Source organism: Sesamum indicum, linkage group LG8, assembly GCF_026168435.1.
Source record: "Sesamum indicum cultivar Baizhima isolate 11 linkage group LG8, ASM2616843v1, whole genome shotgun sequence".
Classification (NCBI taxonomy): Eukaryota; Viridiplantae; Streptophyta; class Magnoliopsida; order Lamiales; family Pedaliaceae; genus Sesamum; species Sesamum indicum.
The window spans coordinates 22,217,999-22,236,486 of record NC_142664.1 but is presented as its reverse complement, the minus strand read 5'-3'; the positions used below and the strand labels follow the sequence as shown (position 1 = coordinate 22,236,486).

General features: G+C 34.4%; 2 protein-coding genes and 1 long non-coding RNA gene across 7 annotated transcripts; 1 reads left to right on the top strand and 2 right to left on the bottom strand.

Annotated features, from left to right (window-relative positions):
• The first annotated feature begins 1,044 nt into the window (after window positions 1-1,044).
• On the top strand, window positions 1,045-5,506 carry LOC105168429 (squamosa promoter-binding-like protein 12). 3 transcript variants are annotated; one of them, XM_088884116.1, is made up of 6 exons: window positions 1,065-1,186; window positions 2,686-2,721; window positions 2,899-3,642; window positions 3,849-3,985; window positions 4,748-5,011; window positions 5,097-5,506. In XM_088884116.1, exons 3-6 carry the CDS (start codon window positions 2,957-2,959, stop codon window positions 5,417-5,419), a joined length of 1,410 nt encoding a protein of 469 aa, XP_088740242.1. In that variant the 5' UTR covers window positions 1,065-1,186; window positions 2,686-2,721; window positions 2,899-2,956; the 3' UTR covers window positions 5,420-5,506. The 3 variants fall into 3 exon arrangements, with proteins under 3 accessions (XP_088740241.1, XP_088740242.1, XP_011086813.1); XM_088884115.1 differs by lacking the exon at window positions 2,686-2,721 and having other exon boundaries at window positions 1,045-1,186; XM_011088511.3 differs by lacking the exon at window positions 1,065-1,186 and having other exon boundaries at window positions 1,203-2,721.
• LOC148787312 (uncharacterized) lies at window positions 4,747-6,306 on the bottom strand. The gene is made up of 2 exons (XR_016066917.1): window positions 6,035-6,306; window positions 4,747-5,415 (listed from the first exon to the last, which is right to left on the bottom strand). It is a non-coding gene; the product is annotated as an uncharacterized LOC148787312 (long non-coding RNA).
• A 4,099-nt stretch (window positions 6,307-10,405) lies between these two features.
• On the bottom strand, window positions 10,406-16,541 carry LOC105168428 (ranBP2-type zinc finger protein At1g67325). 3 transcript variants are annotated; one of them, XM_011088507.3, is made up of 10 exons: window positions 16,374-16,540; window positions 16,130-16,175; window positions 14,759-14,874; window positions 14,342-14,615; window positions 14,093-14,160; window positions 13,748-13,796; window positions 13,548-13,657; window positions 13,343-13,367; window positions 13,113-13,258; window positions 10,406-10,980 (listed from the first exon to the last, which is right to left on the bottom strand). In XM_011088507.3, the coding sequence occupies exons 1-10, from the start codon at window positions 16,380-16,382 to the stop codon at window positions 10,924-10,926; spliced, it is 900 nt and encodes a 299-aa protein (XP_011086809.1). In that variant the 5' UTR covers window positions 16,383-16,540; the 3' UTR covers window positions 10,406-10,923. The 3 variants fall into 3 exon arrangements, with proteins under 3 accessions (XP_011086809.1, XP_011086812.1, XP_020551645.1); XM_011088510.3 differs by lacking the exon at window positions 10,406-10,980 and adding an exon at window positions 12,541-12,853 and having other exon boundaries at window positions 16,374-16,539; XM_020695986.2 differs by lacking the exon at window positions 10,406-10,980 and having other exon boundaries at window positions 12,916-13,258; window positions 16,374-16,541.
• Window positions 16,542-18,488: the final 1,947 nt, after the last annotated feature.

Genomic DNA, 18,488 nt, shown 5'->3' with positions numbered 1-18,488 from the left:
AAATCCTTAAATTTTTATTTTATGTTATATTATGGTATTGCAATGAATTTGAAATTCATCAATTTTTTCAGCCAATATTTTTTAATTTTATATTAAATTCAAATTCTTTCAGTCAAATAAAACATACAAAAAAAATCAGATCATATAATATTAATTATGATGATTATATTTTATGTTTTACCTAAATTTATTAATTATCTATACTATTCATCGTATATTACAATCAATGAAGGTTGAATATAATTAATGTCATTGTCTTGCATAACTACATTTTAATAGTTAATTTTCTCATGCATTTCCCCCCTCTTCAATACTATATCATTATCTTTTTATATCAACAAAATTTTATAAATCCAACATTTATATTAAACTATTATTTTAAACATAATTCCTAAGTATTTGTTATCTACAAAAAAAAATTAATTCAATTAAAAATTTTATGGTATAAATATTTTTAAAGTTACGCACACACGTAAAGTATACCACATATTACCAACATTAACATAAAAAATAAAGTCACTTTTCGTACATAATTGAGTTTGTGACGTAACACCAAAATTTAAACTATCAATTATAATCCTTAAGTACCAATATAATTATTTATTTATTTCAAATAGTTCATGTTAACTTTTAACCACTAATATAGTATTATATTTATCATACACTTTTGTCTAATATTATATTTAAAAAATATGTGCTATATCAATGTGATTATATATGTGTAAGTGTTGCGTGCCACGTTAACTGGTATTTGAAATTAATTTCATTGATGAGATATTATGCAATCACAGCTTGAAATCGAGGTATTATTGTCTCAAACAAACCAAACTAAAAACCCATGATTTAAATGAATCCCATTCTTTTAATTTTTTTGTGTTGGGGGGGCATTAAAAAGGCATGAGTTACATAGATGAATCATTGAGAAATTTAAATTATGAGAGTATTATATTATATTTCTGCAATGAAATGAGAGCTGCAGAAATTAAATATAAAGAAGTAAATGCTAATAAAAGAGCTAATCAAGTATAGAGCAGCCCTATATCATTATCACTCCCCCCCCCCCCACCCCACTTCCCCTCTCGATCTCACCTTCTTCTTCTCTCTTTGGTAAAATTAAATAATTTGTCTTCCGCTTTGCTTCTCCACATTCTCCAATCACTCTTTTCTCTCTTCTTTAATCGCATTGGTAAGCTGCCTCTCTCTCTCTCTCTCTCTCTCCTTATCAACTGATTTCGCCCTTTTCTGTCGTTTGATCATCCTTCTGTCTGTTTTTTTTTTTTTGGTTGTTTAATCATATGTTTTGCTGTCGGATTAACTAACTCTGTGCTGCTCTAATGATTACTTGTTCCGAAAGGGGAGATGGTTTTCAGCTGGGGGAAAGTAAGAGCTAATTAATGAAGGGCTGGGTTAGGGATGTGGTAGTTGTTGTTGTGCTTGCTATTTTTGGAGAAGCAGCAGAGGTAAGTCTTTTCCAGTAACGGGGGATTAGTAGCTGTAAAGTTTCCCAAAATGTCTGAAGGAGATGGGAAGGGCGAAAGCTTTCCGCTTTGGAAATTGATGCTCTTTCTCTCTCTACTTCTTTTGCCTCTGCAAATATTCTTTTTTTTCTTTTTCCTTTTTTTGCCTGGGATTGGGCTTGGGGGTTGGGGTGTTGTGGTCTGAGGTGTTACCACGTCATTGAGGATGGGCAAAGCGACGTCGTCAGCGGTGTGCTTTCGTTTTTCCTATTCTTGATTTTCTCTTGGAGAAGGGAAAACATTTTCTTTGTTGCTCTGGGGGGAAAAGTTTTGTTGATTCCAATAAAGAATCCTAAATGGGGAACCATAACTGCCCCATCAACCACCATGGGCTTTTCTATTATATTTCTTTTCTTTTTCATTTTTTAACCATCGATCAAAGGGTGAAAATTCTGAAGCAAATAAATATAGATTTTCAGTGGTGTGCTGTTCTTGATAAACATTTTTGGACCAAGGAACTGTGAAAATTCATAGTTTATTGGGTTACTCTTTATTTTGGAGTTGGTGTCAAAGTCATTGAAAGTGACAAATGGAGGCCTTTCTTTTTTCTGTAAAAAAAGTATGTATATATATGAAATCGTAGTCATGCTCATCCCTATTGATAGCTGTCTCCCTTACAGGAAAGAAGTGAGCAGTTAAAAACATCAGTTTTGGTAAAGGTATAAAGAGCAAAAAGAAAGAGATAAAGGAGAATTTTGATTGTTCTCATAAAAGGGTGGTTAAATAGTGAGCAGTAAATAGTAAAAATCTTTTTTCAGTTATCTGACCTGCTAAGTAAAGAGGTCAGGAGAGAAGAGGAGTATACTGTCGTTTTTCACATTCTTCTCTTGCCTGGAAATAAGAGAGAAATTCTCTGCCTTGAATTATATGGTAGGGTAAATGTTGTGACTCTGTTCCTGGAGAATTAGTCTAGTCTCTGGTGGGAAGTTGTGTTGGAAATCTTTGTGGAGAATTCTTAAGAGAAGAATCTGAAATTCTGTGCTGTAAAAATCTTGATTGACTTGAACTTTTTGGTGATGAATGGGTCTTTGTTGCTCTGCTTTTAGAAGAATCTGAAATTCTCTGCTGTGTTCTTGTGGTGATGAGTTGATCTGCACCTGTGTTTTCGTAAAGAAGTGTGTTAGTTTCCACTTTCTGATTTTCTGACTTCACGTATCCGGGATTGTAGCTTCTCCATGGGTTCAGTACTTCTCATATCTCCAAGGTAATGTTTTCTGATAATTTCTTGAGAACTTGATTGCATATGCTCTCCTTGTCAGTTGATCCTTCTATGATGACTTGTACCTTATTACTGTGTGCTTGATATGTGGAATTGCTTCTCTAGTGTTGTAATTTTTCCTTTCTAAGCATGTTTTTGGTTTCTCGATTTTACACTTTGCAGATCCAGTGCCTAGTTTATGATGCATTGCGGGGACAAGGAGATTTGAGAAAGTCCATTAATGAGCCATTTTGCTGAGATGGAGTGGAATTCAAAGTGGGACTGGGAAAACTTTCTGGGGTTTGGTTCAAAAGCAATTGAAAGTCCCAAGAAGCTGCAATTAGCAGACTGGACGATTGTTGATGATGGACAAATTGATGCTGGATCCTTCAATCTCTCCGCAGGTGGTGGGAACAGTGGTGCTTCTGACTCAGATGGTGGGCATGTTTCTTCAGCTAAGAGCTCGATATCGGCTTCTACTGACTCCTCGACAAAGGATGGCATGCAAAATCCCAATTTTGGCCTCATAACATTTCAGGGCTTTTCAGGAAATTTTAGCAAGAAGATGGAAATGGAAGGAGCTGATGTTTCTGGAACTTCTCCACTCATGGATGCTTCCATTGGCTCTGTGGAACCGTTGATTGGTTTGAAACTTGGAAAGAGGACATATTTTGAGAATAGCGGTGCTGGAGGCAATGTTAAGACTGCACCTCTTTCTGCGATGCCTACTCCTGCTACTTCACTGAAGAAAACTAAGTCATTGGGTCAAAATCTTCCCATACCACGCTGTGTAGTTGAGGGATGCAATATTGATCTTTCAACAGCTAAAGAATATCACAGAAAGCATAGAGTTTGTGACAGCCATTCCAAATGCCCAAAGGTTGTTGTTGGAGGCCTTGAACGGCGGTTTTGCCAACAGTGTAGCAGGTAATGTTCTACAAGAAGAACCGTACTTGTAAAATTACATGCAACTGCTTGTCAGTTAATACCATATATCTGACTCTAAATTTCATTGGCCAACTGTAAATTCCAACATGACCTACTTATAACTGCACAACGATTCCATTCATGCACATGCTCTTAGCCAGTTGGGAATCACAAAGATTTATTTCTTCGTAAATTGTTGCTTGAAGGTTCCATACCTTGTCTGAATTTGACGAAAAGAAGCGCAGTTGTCGAAGAAGACTATCGGATCATAATGCACGACGCAGGAAGCCACATCAGGAAGCTATCCAGTTTAATTCGACAAGGCTCTCATCACCATTTTATGGTATTGTGTCTAGGTTTTACTCGATTAATTAATATTGTTTAATCTTGTTGGATGCCCCACTATCAGTATGGAAGTACATCTTGCTGGTTTTTCCTCGATCACTATGGAATTACGCATAAATGCAATGCATGCTAATATGCTTACATTCGAGCTTACATGGCTAGCTTGTCTGCAGATTTATCTATTTCATATAGTTTTCTTCTGTGGAGGTAAAACACATGTAAAACCGACGTCTGATATATTATTTATTTCTGAAATAATTAATCGTATTCATTTTGTGAATCAGGTCGCTTTTCTTATAGGACTATCCGTGCGGTTTCTGTCTCTAGAATTCTTTCTGTTAGAAAAACATGGACCAGTTTTGGAGTTTTACCATGAGGAAAAAAAATTCCGTGTCGATTGTCTACGTATAGTCTGATGCTATATGGCACAATTATGTCGGAAGATTCAGGATTTGACGCAATAGTAACATCACCAAATAGTTTGATCTTCAAAGCAATTGTGTCACATGGCCAGTAGTTTATTTTTAGCTAGCCTGCTTTTTCCTACCCATTTTAAGTTCTGCTTTTCTCATTTTTTTCCACCCCCAGACAAAACAACAAGAACAATCCCACACTGAAAACTCAAAAGGTAAGGGGTATAGAATCATTAGAAGAGGGGACAAAGGATTTGATAGCATCGGCTTTGTTTACTTTCCGCTGAAAATTTAGTCTAAGCCTGTTATTGTTGATAGTTCTGACTATTTGCCTTCCATACGTGCAGAGGCAAGGCAACAAATTAGTTTTCTGTTGAACAATGCTCCACTTATTCACTCCAGAAATCCTGCTAATACCACATGGGATGGCGCTAGCAACTCCAAGTTCACCCTAACAAAAGGATATCATTTCAAGTCTAATGGAGATGGAGGTACTGATGAGCAAATGCATATGCCAGGCATCAATCTGCCACACGCCATCGATATGCACGGCACTGCTGCCAATGATTTTTTGGTGTCGAAGAGCTCCATACCTACAGTTTTGGATCCAGGTTGGTACTGCTTCAGGGGATAACCTGAATTCTCGCGTGTTTGGATAGTCACATGTGAACAATATATCTCTCTTTGACTTTCCAGGTTCCAAGGGACCCCTTATGTCTTCCCACTTAGATGCAGCACCGGAGTATCGCTGTGCTCTCTCTCTTCTGTCAAGCAACTCGTGGAGTTCATGTGGACCTGAATTGATGCCTGTAAACAATCAAATGGATGAACTTGGGACCAGTGTGGATCAGCGTATGATGCATGCAACCCCAGAAGGTGTCCCGCTCTCTTCTTCACAATTCTGGCTCACCGGACATCAACCAACTCAACCTCGTGTGGCCACGAACGGTAACTTTCAGGAAGTCCAGCTTCTCAAAACACCATATGAGGCTGATTTCTATTCTAACATATTGAACTGACCATTGAAAAACAATGTCAAAGAATATGTATTAACACTTAACAATCGTGTAAGGTTAATTGGAAAAATAGATATTGACTTATTGCAATTGATGTCTATGATTACTGGTACATGGTTAATAAAGCTGTCACATTCCTGTGTGAGTCTGAAAAAATTCATCTGCAGACCATTTGAACAACTTTCTTCGGGATCGATCTTGTTCGGTTCAGAGTTGTTTGTTTGTCTTGGGACATTCTGATTGATGCATTTTGCATGGTTCTTCACTTAAAAATCATATTTTGATACGGTAAATTGCCTATCATGACTATCACAGGAGGGCTCCCTGCAATTTGGCCCTAAAATTATAGAATGTAATCAAGATACCAGCAATACACCAACAATACCCCTATTTATGTTGATTCATGCTCATTGAGGCTTCTTTTTTACAGACTTCCTCCATGAGGAACTTTTCTCTTCCTTCTCACCATTTTTCTCAGACAGGTGACCTTCACCAATTTAATAAAAGAAAACCCATCCTAATGAATGTACTTCCATAGTAAAAAATAAAAACTTAAAAAAATTAAAGAAAAAGCATTCATCAAAAAGTTGCACGAAGCCAAAGAAAATAAGTGCATACCAAGCAGTTGTGTTGCTCTACCTCCATGTCTTGCCACCCTCAACCACCACGCTGCCTCCTCTATGTTTTTGGTCCTCTACTGCTCCAACTGATTTGTTCTCCACGTTCGCATCAAAGAGGAAATACGACGGTGCAATATTTAGAGAATTAAGATTTTCTTCACGTTAACAACGGTGGAATGGAGAATTTCCTCCATATTCAAATTCTAAGTTGAGAAGTTTGTGTTGCTGGGGAGCTTAAGGGATACTTTGAAAATGGAAGAAACGTTAACGAGAAATTAAGAAATTAGTTCGATGAAATAATTGAGGAAAATCTTATGTACGAAGAAATCGTAGTATTTGATAAACGTGTTTGAAAAATGCATAAGACCTATTTTTGGTAATTTGAAAATTGGGTGTTATTGTGTGAATAACCGCTATTTGTGAGTAAAAATTAAAAAAAAAACTATATTAATACGGATAAAATAAATAATATAATCTTTACACTATGCGTTCAAACCATGATCCCAACCCAATTATTTTGGGTTGGATTGAATTTAAACATTTTTACTTAGGCTTAGATAGTATTTAAATAAATTCAACTAAATCATAAGCCGTAAATAGGTTTCTTCGTATTTAATATTCTTTCAGTCAATCAAATGTCATTCATTTTTAATAATATCAACCAACAAATGAAAGATGTTTATATAAAGTGTTTAATTAAATTCAATCAGACCATGAGTCCAATTTCATCATACTTATTCTCTATTAATCAATCAAATATAAATTTTGATAATGTTATGAATTTGAAGAAAGATTCTACTATAATCATGATTATACAATTTTTTCAATCTTATTTTAAAATTATATAAATAAAATATTTTCTGAATAAATTAGTTTTCATTTGATTTTAGGGGTAAAAAAAGCATAATGAACCTCTGATTTCTAGCAACTATTAAATTATTGCTTCTTAGAGTGTTCAATTCAGCAAAATACAATCGAAATTTTAATAAACAAAACAATTCAATATGCCAAAATAATGTACCAAATACTTAATTGAATTGTAGTTACTAAATATTTTTTGATGCTTCAGTTTAGGGGTATAAACAAACCGAGCTCGACTATTTTTATGAGCTCAAGGTCAAGCTCAAATTTATTTTTTATAGCTCGAGCTCGACGAGTTCTTAAGACTTGAGCTCGAGTTAAGCAAATTTATAGTTATTAATATTAATAAAAAAATAAATATAAGTTATTTTTTTATAGTTATTGATCTTATTTTATACAAAAAAAAAAAAATTAATAGATGATTTTTTTAACCAAGTAAAAAATAGTGATTTATCTCATCATATATATATATAATAAATTAACAGTAAAAATAATTAAAATATCATTATCATCATCATCATTATTATATTATCTTCAGATTAATTCATGAAATTCATCAAATTTTGTAGCATAAATTTACAAGTAATAAATAGATTGCATATCTTGATAAGTATAAAACTCCCAAAGTGATATAAAAGATTATAAATTAATTGTTAGGACTTATTAATTTAAAAAAGGATAAGAGATTACAATTAGTACCAAACATAACATAAAATTTATGTGTCATATCAAATAATTATTTTAAAAATATATTAAAACTTACTAAATTAATAATTAAGCACAATTTTTTATAAAATTTAAATGTATAAATAAAAGTACCATAGTTTATAATTATCTAAAATTAAAATTAATTATTATATATGATCAATTTTAATACTAAAATTAATAAAGTATTGACTATATTATTAAACATATAAAAATTTTATAAATAAAAATATATAGAAAAAATGGAATAAGCTCATCAACCACCTCGCAAGCTTATGAATAGAGTATAAAATTCAAAATCGAGTCGAACTTGAGCTCGAGTCTGCTCGCAAACTCATCTATCACCCCTACTTCAGTTTGTTATTTCAATAGTTCAAAATTTTTATTAAAAATAAAACATATTTAGTTAAATATTACAAATCATAATTATATTAATCAACTATTTATTTTGTTTTCTCCACAACCAAAAATAACATAAAATTATAAATGATTTTAAAATATACAAAATTAGGATAAATTACATCGTTACCTATTATCTTGTAAAAAATTACAAATGCACCTTTTAGGATTATAGTTGTAATTACGACTATACTCCTCTTCAAAAACAACTTACAAAGACACTCACCAAAAACACATTACACCAACACCCTCAGAGTAATAGCTATAATTTTTACAAAATACTGGAAGTGTATCTGTAATTTAAATTCTTTTTTTACGTCACCGCGGTGACATATTGAAAACAAAAAAAAAAAATAATACTGACCGCGGTGGCATGATTAATTTAATAAAAAAAATGTAACAGTTAAAGAACCACTATCTAAGATAGTTGTTCTTCACTAAAAAACAAAAAAAAAAAATTAATCGACACAGCAGCCTGCATTGTGCCATAGCAAACTGTAAGTGCGGTGGCTCAACACCCCCTTTTGGCCACATTTCTTTAAGTGTGGCCCGTGAAATTGCAGCTCACACTATTTAAGTGTGAGCTGCAATGGAACTCATTCCCAACACAAACATTTACACATTTTCCCTGCATTCTTGTTCTTGCACAACCAGTGCCTTCTTGCTCTTGAACAACACAACAACCATTGCATTAAAGCTTTTGCATCTTTCTCTTTCAAAAAATTTTGAGTGATTATAGCTAATTTTGACCCTATTAATACAAGTATTTTGTATGGACAGTTAAAACATCGGTCAGAAAATGTGTTCAGAAATCCGGATACAACTTTATTCGTACGATGCGGTGACATAGCTTTTTTCGCGTCCTTCAACTAGTCCCACGTCACACTCGTATTTAGTACTCCAGAATATGGAATTTCTTGGTGTTTTGTATTGTGGGCATATTAAAATTGACACCCACTTAATAACTGCATTAGTAGAGAGATGGCGTCCCGAGACGCATACTTTTCATTTATCGGTTGGCGAAGCAACTGTAACACTGCAGGACATCGCTATCATCTGGGCACTCCCGATGGAAGGTAATCTTATTATCGGGGTAGATAAAAGGTATAGTACTCAGCGGTGACAAAATTATTGTCATTAATGGTTGGATTTTATGCCAAATGAAAATGCTTTCAGATGGTCAAGAATAAAACTAACAGTATTACATGAATATTTACTGAAAAATACATATAATTAAGATAGCCTATTTGAGGTTGTATTACAGGAGGCACGTATATGTGACATGTGCATTTTTGGTGGGATATTGTGCCCTGATCCTACGAGGAGCACCGTGTCGCTGTTGTATCTACGACATATGGAGAACATACACGAGGAATATACCTCAAATTGGGGTTCAACAGTGTTGACTTATCTATATCGGGAGTTGTGTACAACATCACAACAAGGTAAAACTAATATTGGCAGTGCCATATAGTTATTACAGATATGAGCATGGTTTCGCATCATAATACTTGCACCCAATCGCTCGAATGAAACTTCAAATCTAATGCCAACCATAATGGACCCTGAAACATCCTGTCTATCCCTCCATATGCTGCACGGTATGAACATTTTTTTTATTTATATAATCATAAAGAATTTTGATTCCAATTACTTTTCTTAATTTTGATTTAGGTGGTCGTATCATATATCTCATACTCATACGACGCACAATGCTCTACGTATAATAAGGAACATGTTGATCATATGCAAACAAATGAGGTACACCGTTCCGATTAATTGATTTTTTCCAAATATATTGATTGGCGTGATATGATATTGTAGTTTATTTGGAATCTGTATGATGGTAATACACGCGAGCTTGATGCATTGCCATTTTATGCAATGCGCATACCGTGGAATATACACTGCCCATTGATTAATTATTCGCTGGTGGAGATGCATCACCCAGAAACGGTTCTCCTCCAATTTAGCTATGTGCAAGACATCCCCCAAACTCATTGATAAGTGAACGGCGTTTACACACAATAAATAGGCAGGGACGTCAAGACATGGACTGGGCAACGTTCACTCGGACTATGTTGCAAAATGGAACGATGTGAAATCACTGGTGGTGGATGGACCCGTTATTGAAGGCGATCGTGATACCATTCTTGACTATATGAAATGATATCACTAAATTACTCGGGTCCAGATTTTACATAACATATTGTCAACGAACACGCCAAGCTATCCACCAACTGACACCCGTGATTGGGAATATGTGGTAAGCACCTTCTTTTTTTTTTAATGTTCATTTACTTTAGCATGATGCTTACGCCGCAAATTTGATTTTGTTTACCAGTATAATAGAATGGAGCAGCTAGTGGTAGACTATGAAAATTCCAGAGATGATCAACAATCATTAAGAGAAAATCGAGCGCGAGCCCGTACGATCGAACGTGAAATTATGAACTTTTCCAGTTCACGGTATCCAAATGTTCGAGTCGGACCGGCTGACACAACCTCAAACAGGCTATCTTCATCACATGTATTTTCCAGTAAAAATTCATGTAAAACTATTAGTTTTATTCTTGACCATTTGAAAGTATTTTCATTTGGCATAAAACCCAACCATTGATGACAATAATTTTGCCACCGCTGAGTACTATACCTTGTATCTAACTCGATAATAAGATTACCTTCCACCGGGAGTACCCAGATGATAGCGATGTCCTGCAGTGTTACAGTTGCTTCGCCAACCGATAAATGAAAAGTATACATCTCAGGACGCCATCTCTCTACTAATGCAGTTATTAAGTGGGTGTCAATTTCAATATGCCCACACTGTAAAACACCAAGAAACCCATATTTTGGAGCACTTGCAAAAAGCGTGTGACGTGGGACTAGTTGAAGGACGCGAAAGAAAGCTATGTCACCGCATCATACGGATAAAGTTGTATCTGGATTTCCGGACACATTTCCTGACCGATGATTTAACTGCCCATACAAAACACTTGTATCAATAGGGTCAAAATTAGCCATAATCACTCAAAATTTTTTGAAAAAAAAAGGTACAAAAACTTTAATGCAATGGTTGTTGTGTTGTGCCAGAGTAAGAACAAAAATGCAGGAGAAATGTGTAAATATTGTTTGTGTTGTGAATCGGTTCCATTTCAGCTCACATTTAAATAGTGTGAGCTGCAATGTCATGGGTCACACTTAAAGAAGTGTGGCCAAAAGGGGATGCTGAGCCACCGCACTGACAGTTTGCGATGGCTCAGCACCTGATACACAGCAGCTTGCATTTTTGCAGGCTGCTGTGTTGACTACTTTTTTTTTTTTTCTTTTTGTTTTTCTAGTGAAGAACCGCTATCTTAGATAGGGGTTCTTCAACTGTTATATTTTTTTTAAAAATTAAATCAATCATGCCAACACGGTGGCTTATTTTATTATTTTTTTTGTTTTCAATATGTCACGGCGGTATATTGCTGTGGTGACGTTAAAAAAGAAAAAAATTAAATAAAAATTGTGCCACCGCGGTGCCACTTAGATTTTTAATACTTTTCCAACAACCCCAAATCTTTAATTTTTTTTTCGCATTTTAAATAATTTCACCTAAAATCCAATCCGAGGGACATCAGCAGGCAAAGGTGCTAAAAGCAAAGCAAAAATGTATCAGCAACATGCACAATGCAAAACCAATTATTATAAGACCACTGTTCTAACGACCTTTTCTTCACACAGACAGTAATACTATATGTTAAAATGCATTTAGATTTTCTACACAAACTTATATAGCCACTACCTTCGTTCCTACACATGAATGGAGCACTCATTGCACATGAATGCTCCTAAAATGAGAACATCAGATGGCAAAATTTATCTTGAAGCAATCAAACAATTTCCGAACCAAAAATGTCGAGGGTACAATCTAAAATGGAGAAATGACCCACCAATGCAAGAGTACAATCAAATAAAAGCAAATCCTGTTTGGCCTAATTTGGAAAACCATTCATCGTGATTGTGGTACATAGTGAACAACAATAATCTCAACATCCATATGCCATGACCTTAAGATATGTTGCTAAGTCACCTTTGTAAGTGAACATGTCGACTTACAGAAAAACACATGATTACCAAGCAAAGCCCCAAAACTCAGAAAAGCTAATGCCCGAGTTTGCATCACAGTGACATGCAAATAGACAATGTAAGATGTTGGCAGCAACATCTTGTCTCAGACTCAATATCTAACAACTTTGGCACTTTTTCACCATCAAAATTAAAATAAGAAATAGACTACCATCTGAATCTTGTAGTGATCCTGAACATAACCATTTCAAAACAAAGATTTGAGTAAACAACTCAAAAAAGCCACCAGAAGATACTAAATATAGAACTTCCATACCAAAGAATGTTATAAATTATGCAGCAGCCACTGAGGTCAAAATAATTACTACAATTGCTGCTACCAATCCCATAGAAAATGCATGCTTTAGAAAACTGAGGACTTCAGAGACCCACGAAAAAAGGCTCTTGAAGAGCAAAGAGAACTAAACGAGATGAAGATTAAATAAATATAGCCCCATATGCAAGTTATTGCACCACTAGACTATGAGACAAGGAAATACAAAATCCTAGAAATAGAAATCAGAACAAACTCAAATTCTAGCAAGAATAATCTGGCAGACACATGATGCAATTTTATAAGGATAAAGACCACAAGAACCATTAGAGTTAATACAACAACTAAGAAGACAGAGTAACTCAACAACCACTGCAACAGGGTGATGACATGACTGACTTTCAGACACCCAAGACTGAGCAACGCTGGACGACAACTCTGGACCTTCTCAAACATGCCTAATACTCACTGGAACATTAGATAATGGAAATTAATAGATTACAAAAAAAGAGAAAATTAAGTAAAAGAAATGCACAAGCAAACACTTCAAGAATCAAATGCAGAAAAGAATAGCAGTATCAGCAAGTGCTTCTATGAAGTGTAAATCCTTACACATATTGGAACTGTGGGTATTTACTGAATTCTTTATGTTACATAAATACGGAAGGCCACAAGAAATAAACAATTTTAAGAAATGTGACGAACAGAACAGTATCACACAACAGACCTTATCATTTTCATCAGCTGCTTCTGGCGGAGACTTCTTTGTCTCAGAAGGTTTATCAGCACCACAGTTCTGTCTATTACACTTGGTCCTGAAAGGATAGTTTATGTTGTTGCATTTCTCACACTTCCAGCTTCCCTCTGGCATGTCTGGTTATAAATCACAATATCATAAGCAGTGTGAATCTATATTTGATGTTATGACAAAAAACTATTGTCATAAATAGTACTTACACGAGCTCTTGCCTGATTTGGCACCCTGCATTCAGCATAAAAACTATTCAGAACAATTTTAGACTAAAGAGTTCGAAGTCAAGAAAACTTGCAAAACCAACATATAGACTCAGTTCATCATGTCTCACTATGCAATGTAGTAGTAAACAGTTCATGACACCATATAAAATTAAGGTGTGAAACACCAAACGGTAGAAATCCAAACCTGCGGTCCTGGCTTCGTTGTATTACACTTCCTCAAGTTGCAAACTGTTCTAAATGAAAAATTGACATTGCCACATTTGGGGCATGACCAATCATTGTCAGGAGTACCATCTAACAAATACAAAAGCAAATGATAAATCATAAAAAACATTAATTCAGGTCAAAAATGAGATTAGGGATGCACGAGGAATCACATAGCACCTGCTTTCTTCTGAGATTTATCCTCGGGTAAAAATCCAGGTCTCAGACCCTGCAGTTTGTACGACCCCATTATAGTCAAGCAAACAATGGGACATATAGAATGAACTCATTTCCCAAGTAAGAAAAAGAAATATATACTTCACTATTATGTGGAAACAACAGAGATAGAAATTTTTTGGAATAAACAGGTTATGAGAACATAAAAAACTACTTATAGTTTTTACCATCATCAATTCATGATCACAATGTTAGCTACAAATAAAAGATCACTACTCTGCATAAGTACCGGATACACATATGATTGAGTTAGGGGTAAACTCCACAACATTTTACTTTTAAACTTACCATGGTAGGGCTCATACTCAAACCAAGACCATATCGATCCATGAGAGGGGGCACACCATACATCCCACCTACAAGGTGGAAAAAATACAAGGGACATCCAATCAGCAGAAGATAACAATATCTGGGATGGCATATGAAAGAAAGACCATCTTAAAGATCGATGTTATCAATTTGGGGCATGCATTTTAAGAAACTACTTGTGTTGTTATAATATTTAAGTTGGCGCCAACAAAATACAAAGAGAAATACCATTTCCAATCATTGATCCACTTGTATAAGGAGGGTGACCAGCCGAATGCAAGGGCCGATATGGGCTACCTCCAGAAAGATGATTTCCATAGTTGTAACGATATGCCAAACCCCCAGTAAATGGCATGTCATATGGAGGAATAGATGGTCCATTCAACAAAGAAGGGCCATAAGGAGGTATATCCATGTACATTGAGGAGGGTGCACCAGCGCCAACATAGGGAGCTGCAGATGAGCAGCCCTGAGGTGTTTGGATTGGTCTGACAGTAGATTTCTGAAATAGACATGTCATTCAAGTTAGTAAAAAACCGCCCAGCCAAAAAAATCTTGATCTTAGTTTCATGAAAGAGAATACAGCCAGCTTTTTATCTTGTTAACTCTCAGAAAGTCATGATTTTAAATATGTTGAACTCTTACAAAGGTGTGATCAGCAGGCCTAGGCTGAGTGCAGTTGCGCATGTTACAAGTTGTTCTAAATGAGAAATTGACATTTCCACAGCTTGGACAGGTCCAGTCATCTTCCCTACGGCCACCTACAAACCCAACAGGCTTGAATAAATGCCAGGAAAAATGGTATCACAGTAACTGACATATGGAAGAAAAAAACAAACATTACAAAGGAGGGGCAAATAAATTTAATTTGACTGTTTGCGCTTTCCAATAACTTAGTTCATATCCTAAAAAATCCGTGAAATTATTCAATGAATCTAAAGTAAAACTTAAATACCATATAAGAACTAATGCAACTTTTCGATAGTACACTGCAGACGAATCTAAATATCATTTACCCACCACGGAAAATAACAGAACAAGGTATGAGCCACTGGGAGAACTACATGTGTGAAGGTCCATCATATAGGATTATCATCAAGTGTAGCAAATTATTTTACCTGTAACCTATGCTTCTGAATGGTGAACTTCATTTTCCAATGCAAACACATGAAGAAATGTCACATAAAAATCTGGGAAATGTTAATGCCTGTTTTACATTTGGCATCTGGTGGAACTGAAAATGATTATACATCAGCATACTTGCTAATTTTGTTTGGACTTGCAAGTTTTTCATAGTAGAAAGTTCATAAATCACGGAATGATCTGTCATGAGTGAGTATGAAAGTAAAGTTACAAACAAACCAGCATTTCTATCATGTTCAAACATATTTAACATGTTTGATAAACAAGCAATAAAATTTGGGCCTTATGACTCAAACAACTATACATAGAAGGAAACTTAAATCGTAAAACTGCCCAGTAAGACGGTAATGTTGTACATATGTGCATATTTACGTCTCGTCAGACAAGTTTTGAACAACTGTTATACACCAGTCAAAATGTTATTTCTGCACGATATTCAATATTTTCACGTATGCATAACCCACGTGTCAAACTAGCATATTACATACCAGATAAGTTATCAACACATTCCAACCACTTTACAGTCATTTGTTCTCGATAAAACTTGATTTTAGTGCCCAACAAGTTCCTCACATAGTACTTCCCAGCCAAGTTTCTAAAACTGCTATCCACCAAATTAAATAGAGAAAATCATGGATTGTTTGATCTAATCCCAATAAATGCATATCATCTTTCAAAAGATACCAACTAGTATCAGGGTTTCTGTTAGCAGTTGGCACAATAGATGCCACACAGCCATATACATTACTCTCTACTTTAACGAGAAAAGCACACATGATATGATTAACAGAAAAACACTTCAATTTTGCACAACAGGCTCATGTATGACACAAAAAACAAAAGCATTTTCAGTAAAGGTGATGAAAAGCATACCATCCATTCGCGCACGTTTAGTAGCTGAAGAATTTCTGCTATCAACCTAAAATGAACAAAAAAAATTAATTCAAACAGAAGTTAATAGTAAAGACGGTTTTCACTGCATGGATCTTACTATTGAATTTATCAACACGCATCAGAAACACATAAAAATTTTATTCGAAAAGCACATAACTCCTAATCATTTCAGAATCATTCAGAAACGAACAAACTGATAACGTAAAGAGTAAATTCGAATCACCTGAGACATGAAGAAAATGAAATATTAATACAGTTCAGAGGGAAAAGATGGAAAATTTTGAGAAAGAACTTCCGCTAAGCTCCGAGCGTTTGGCCCCAAGAGAGAGAATCGACAATTGGGCAAGTAATAAAGAGGGAAAGGAGAGAGAGACACAGTTGGGCGAGTGAGTATTGAAGGATTTTCTTTTTTTATTTTCCTTTGTCGTTTTTTTTTTCAATAATTAAACCGACTTCTCTAAAATTTATTATAATTATAAATATTTTTTCATTATTTAATAAATTATCAATATCTCTTAAAATTATAAATATTCTATTTATAATAAATACTCTTTATTATAGAAGGACATTAATTGTGATATTTTTAATTTCAAGAAAACATTTAGAATTTTTCAAATAATAAGGGGATATTTATAATGAATAAAAAGGTCACAAGTAAATGATTACACAACCGACAAGTGATTCACTAAGAAGTTAGGAATGTGAAAGAGTTGGTAAAGTGTGATCCGATCAGAGTTTAATTGTGCCAATATGTGAAACGGATTCTTGTGATCCACCAGGTAAATGTACAATGATTTTATACAAAGGTTTAGTATAGATGAGGAGTTCGTTCAGATCAACACAAACATGTTTTGTAGCACCAATATCAACAATCCAGGTAGTAAAAGTTAAAACATTAGATACACATCTAGTACCTGAAAAATGTAGTAATTCTCCCACATGAGCATAGTTGATCCTGATTGGATCCAACAGTGTATTCTCCTCCCTCATAAGTTTCCTCATTTTAGTTCTCAATATGTTTGCAAATATTGAATTCTGATTTTGCGTCAGGAGCATATGTACATTAGCATCAAAGACATTTCCATTACCTGCACTCTTCTTTTTTCTCATTCAGTTCCTTGTATGAATCTGTTATTCCATGGATGTTAAAGCAGGTTTCCTTGGAGTGACCAGGTCATTGGCAATTCTTATAATATGCGGCTGTTTATCATTAAACGTTTTTCCCTTTAAGGTGGTTTCAACTAAGCATCCTTCCTAAATTCTTTATCCTATACTTGAAAGGCCGCATGTATAGAAGAGTTTGTAGTACTCTCATTCACTAGTAATGGCAACGGGGCGAGTTTGTCCAGATCCGAGACTAGCCCTACTTCGTGAAACCCCGCCCACCTTGCCAATACCTCGACCCCTTGCTCAATTTTAAGTTTTTATTTTTTTAATAAAGTAATATCAATTTAATTTAATAATTTAACATAGTATTTTTTTTTTATCTAAAATGAATTATATAATGCAAAAAATATTTCAACTAATGTTTTATTTTATCTAATAAGTAATATAAATTTAGATTTTTTAATTGTATGAGATAAAGTATACACTCAACTAAATTTTTATTTTTTTATTAAGTAATATCATTTTAAATTTAGTAATTTAACATAGATTTTGATCTAAAACGAATTATATAATGTAAAGGATACAATCAAATAATCATTTATTATTTCAATAAATAATATAATTTTAGATTTAGGTAATTTAACATAATTTCAATAAACAAAACATGTATCTAATTTTTTAATTTCTCAATAACTAATATTAATTTAAATTAACATAATTTTTTATTTAAAATGAATTATATAATACAAATAATTTTATTTCAGATATAAAATTAAATATGTGCAAATTATTTAAAAAATTACATACAATACCATAATTTTTTGTTAATAATGTATTGCATATGAATAAATAAATATTAAAAAAATAAATCGGGGCGGGTCCGAAACAAAACCCATAACCCTCCTAACCTAGTAATATGAGTACCAACCCACCCCCCCCCCCCCAAGGGGGTTCAGCTCGGGGCCCCGAAAAACTCCGCTTGATTGCCATTCCTATCATTCACTTGCATATGTTTTTCTACTAGAAGCACCATAGAGAAAACCTTAGTTACTTTGGTTCCGGTCATGATCATAAATGCTATTTGAAAACCTTAGTTACTTTGGTTTCGGCCATGATCATAAATGCTATTTAGTCCCATAAGGAATTGCATTACTTGATTTGAATCATTCAAATCACACACTCTTTGACTAGCAGCAGATACACACTTTGGAGGAGACTCCAAGTTAACCAA

Coding starts and splice junctions, on each gene's coding strand:
- LOC105168429 (XM_088884115.1), top strand. CDS start 2,957: ATGAGCCATTTTGCTGAGATGGAGTGGAATTCAAAGTGGGACTGGGAA. Junction 3,643..3,848: donor TTTTGCCAACAGTGTAGCAG/GTAATGTTCTAC, acceptor TGTTGCTTGAAG/GTTCCATACCTTGTCTGAAT. Junction 3,986..4,747: donor GCTCTCATCACCATTTTATG/GTATTGTGTCTA, acceptor CCATACGTGCAG/AGGCAAGGCAACAAATTAGT.
- LOC105168428 (XM_020695986.2), bottom strand. Junction 14,616..14,758: donor GGCCTGCTGATCACACCTTT/GTAAGAGTTCAA, acceptor TGTCTATTTCAG/AAATCTACTGTCAGACCAAT. Junction 13,797..14,092: donor TGAGTATGAGCCCTACCATG/GTAAGTTTAAAA, acceptor TACAAACTGCAG/GGTCTGAGACCTGGATTTTT.